This window comes from Benincasa hispida, chromosome 5, assembly GCF_009727055.1.
Source record: "Benincasa hispida cultivar B227 chromosome 5, ASM972705v1, whole genome shotgun sequence".
Lineage (NCBI taxonomy): Eukaryota > Viridiplantae > Streptophyta > Magnoliopsida > Cucurbitales > Cucurbitaceae > Benincasa > Benincasa hispida.
The window spans coordinates 18,194,863-18,198,652 of NC_052353.1; the positions used below are offsets into that span (position 1 = coordinate 18,194,863).

At 32.5% G+C, this 3,790-nt stretch overlaps 1 protein-coding gene across 2 annotated transcripts; it reads right to left on the reverse strand.

Moving 5' to 3' along the window:
• Positions 1 to 868: 868 nt before the first annotated feature.
• Positions 869 to 2,751, reverse strand: LOC120077083 (protein CDI). 2 transcript variants are annotated; one of them, XM_039030942.1, is made up of 2 exons: positions 2,528 to 2,751; positions 869 to 2,216 (listed from the first exon to the last, which is right to left on the reverse strand). In XM_039030942.1, exon 2 carries the CDS (start codon positions 2,097 to 2,099, stop codon positions 1,341 to 1,343), a length of 759 nt encoding a protein of 252 aa, XP_038886870.1. In that variant the 5' UTR covers positions 2,100 to 2,216; positions 2,528 to 2,751; the 3' UTR covers positions 869 to 1,340. The 2 variants fall into 2 exon arrangements, with proteins under 2 accessions (XP_038886870.1, XP_038886869.1); XM_039030941.1 differs by having other exon boundaries at positions 869 to 2,145; positions 2,528 to 2,750.
• Between the last annotated feature and the right edge of the window lie 1,039 nt (positions 2,752 to 3,790).

Below are 3,790 nucleotides of genomic sequence, written 5' to 3' on the forward strand. Positions count from 1 at the left end.
TGAGAGCTCAAAGGAAAGATAAGTTATTCAATGTAAGCTACTGGGAAGGGAGGTGGATATAGTTTGTACTTTTGGTAATCTCATGTCCTTCTATAGTGCTTGCAATTATATGTAATGCCAGAATTTTTTTCTTAACAAATTAATGTATTTGATTTAACTTTTGAAGTGTTTAATTTTAAAAATAAGTCATTTTAGAATAAATTGAAATATTTATCATCTACTCAAAATAACTTTTGAAACACTTTCAAAATATGTTTAACAATTTTTATTGAAAGAGTAATACTCACATGCATCCCAAGATCCACCCACTTTTGTGTATCCCTTCTTACTACTCACATCAAAAAAAACATTAAGAAATTTTAAAAATAAAAACAAAATTTACCACATGAAAAGTTGTTGGACAATTTAGTGAAATGTACAAAAATGGGTGTTACTCAAAATGCACCTAGTATTTTTCTTTAAGAAAAATATTTTTTTCTCTAGCCAATCCAAACGGGTTTTTAGTAGGCTCATAAACCTCTTCATTTTTCCTTCTATTTTTTCTTCATGCCCAAGTGTAAAGATGTTTAAGTAACAATTCTTTTCAAATGTTACTAAAACGTCTATAAAGAATCAAAGAAGATTTCAAGATATATTACTCAAAAGAATTGGCACAGTACACCTAATTGAGAAAATTGTCTCATTCGTAATAAACATATTATTCATGGGAATTGAGGATTTCACAATGAAAAAACCAATGGGATCTCACACTCTTTATAAGATAGGTAGATTTTTCCTCTCGTAATCAATTTATTTTGAGATAGAACCTCACGTTATATATAATAGACATGTAATTTTTTCCGCCATCCTGATAAATGGAAATACATCAGGAAAAAAAAAACAAATAGCTTTCTGAATCAATAAATTGTGAGCATTACTATTACAAGCTTACAAACCTGACATTCATCACAGTTTTTTTTCTTGTACAGTATTACACAATAAATTAGAAAGCAGATTCTTGATTTCTGATACAATATTACATGATAAATTAAGGAGGATAATCAAACCTACAACTTAGAATGTTTAGGAAATTCACCACCTGATCAATTATAGTAGGAACAGATGTAGAACAACAGAAAAATAGTACTTCTAGAAGATGATGTATGTTCCTACAATCCCAGTAATAATACTATACTACAAATCTTCAGAGCACCATTTTCAAAGGCCTTCATAGAATCTGATATACCATATTGAAATCTACAGTTCAACCAATCATAACCAATCTAAAGAATATTAAGCAAATATCCAAAGAATTTCAACTCCACAATTAAACCTTGAGAACTTACTTTCATGTTTGATCTCTATTCTTCAGATTTCTTCTTGGCCTCCTTATACTCTTCCATTTCTTTCAGCCAGAGATCTGCAAATTCACAATTCTTCCAAGCTTCAAACCACGGCCCACCGCGAGTGTAATGAATTGCTTTAGGAAGAGTAGTTAAATCACCCTCCACACTCTTGTTATGGCCCTCAAGAAAGTTCCAAACAAATGGGACTGACCCAATTTCATCATCCTCAAGCCATTGAAACCTATGAAGAAATGCACCAGTTTGAGTATTGACAATCTCAGGTGTCAACACTTTGTTCTTTGGATGCCCACAATTGTACAAAACCATTGAAGACCAATTCTTCCTCGGATACACAGTTTGAACTGCCCCATCCATTTTTGTAGTTTCTTTTGGTGTGTAATCATGATGAACACACATAACTGCAAACTTATTGTCAATTAAGTCCCTCAGTTCCTTAATATCAGCAAGATACAGAAAATCACAATCAACAAACATTGCCCATCCTTTATAATTCGCCAAATACGGCGTTAAGAATCGTGAAAACGAGAACTCAGTGCTTTCAAATTGTCCTCTCTCACGCCAATAAACACCATCCTTTCTCAGATCTGCCTGTTTGATAGGTATGATCTCAACAGGGATTGAAGATCGCTTCATAATGGAATAGCGACAAACCTCATAAGCAAGATCTTCACGAACATCATAGCCCACAAAGATCCTAAATGGTTGCTCCACATCACCAACAGCAGGATGATTCTCTCCATTACAAGAACCCATTGGAAGCAGATGCTTTGGTGGGCACTAAATCTTCAGTTTCAATACTCTACAATGCCAAAATCGCAGCAATTCAACTAGATTTCAAACCCCAGATGATAAAATGATACAGAAACCAACCTATCAATATCAAATCTGAATAAACAACATTGCAGGATTCCAACACAACATTATAATTTCATCAACAAAACTAAAGAAAAAACAAAATCCGCCTGAGATTGAAATAGGGCAATGAAAAAGAACAATAACAAAAGACCCAGTGATAATATAAAGAACAGAAACACATTTGCGAAGTGGGGATCAAAACAATCAGAGACATGATATATCTATCAAAGCAAGAAAGATCCAAATCGTTACGAAAAACCCAATGAAGGGGAAAAGGGATCAGATCTAATTGAAATTGCAGAGAGAAAAGAGAGAAGAAACGTTACCAAGAAGGAGGGAAATGTGGATGTTGAAGAGAGGAAGAAAACAGTCAAATGGATTCGCTGATAGTTCTGCTATTTGTAGAGAGGAAAGGGAAATCTTGGGCCAAGAAATGTAGGGGAGACGGGAGTCGTAAAATTGTGTGCGAGAGAGAAGAACAAGGGAGAAATGAGCGGGTACGCTCCTTGCAATGGAAGTCGGGGGATTCGGGGGAGATGATATAGGGAAGCCGGCAAGGAGCACGTGTTCACTAATTATTTATTTATTTTTAAGAGAAGGAAAAATATAAAGATTTTTTAGATTAAATTTTGTAAAAATAGAGACCTTCCAATTTTGCTAAATTAAAATAAAGAATAAAATATAGGAACCTTCCGATGGTATTCATAATCATGGTGCTACAAAGGTCATACTTTCTCGAAAGGCTCGATGATTGATATCTTTTATTAGTTAGTATAATTCAACTGACATAAAGTATGAATTATCGACTAACAGTTTTCGTGTTTGAATCTCCGACGTATTGGTGGAATAGAAAAATAAAAGAGTTTTGTTTTTCAAAGTTTTAAATTTGTGTATATTAGGGACCTTAATTTTTGAAGGGTTAAATAAGTTTATAATCTTTGAACTTTATCCGTAATAAAATTTGAAATAATTGACCGAATAGGCTAGAACCTAATTGCATGAGTGTTTAACTATTTGAAAATAGAATCCAATTTTTGAATCTGCTACCAAAGACATAAAAATATGAAAACATCACTGAATTCCTTGATTTTAGATTTCCTACAAAATAGACCCTTACATACTTTTGTTGAATGTTTTCGGTCGATTACAGTGTTTCCTTTTCAAATTCTTCTTGGAATATATGAACTGATTTGTTCATTTCCATCTTTTCTAGGCAATAAATTTTACACAATTTTGGCCTTTTAGTAATAAAATAAAAAGGAGAGAAATAGACATGATATTGAAATATATAAAACATATCGTTTAACATCATGTAATCAAATATCTATAAATTTTAGAACATAAGTCAAACAATTTGGAGAAAAAAACAAAAACATGAACTCTATATATCACTTCTAATGCTATGATACTTTATTGAGTTAGAACAAGTACTATTGTCATAGGGTAGGCCAACTATTCCTTCACTAAACTAAGACAATCTCTACTAAATATTACATGACAGTAATTCTTTAGTTACCAAGTAATTTATTCAGAACATCATAACCAACTTAATGAGCAATTTGTAAGTGATAACCTATCAATTTAAATCC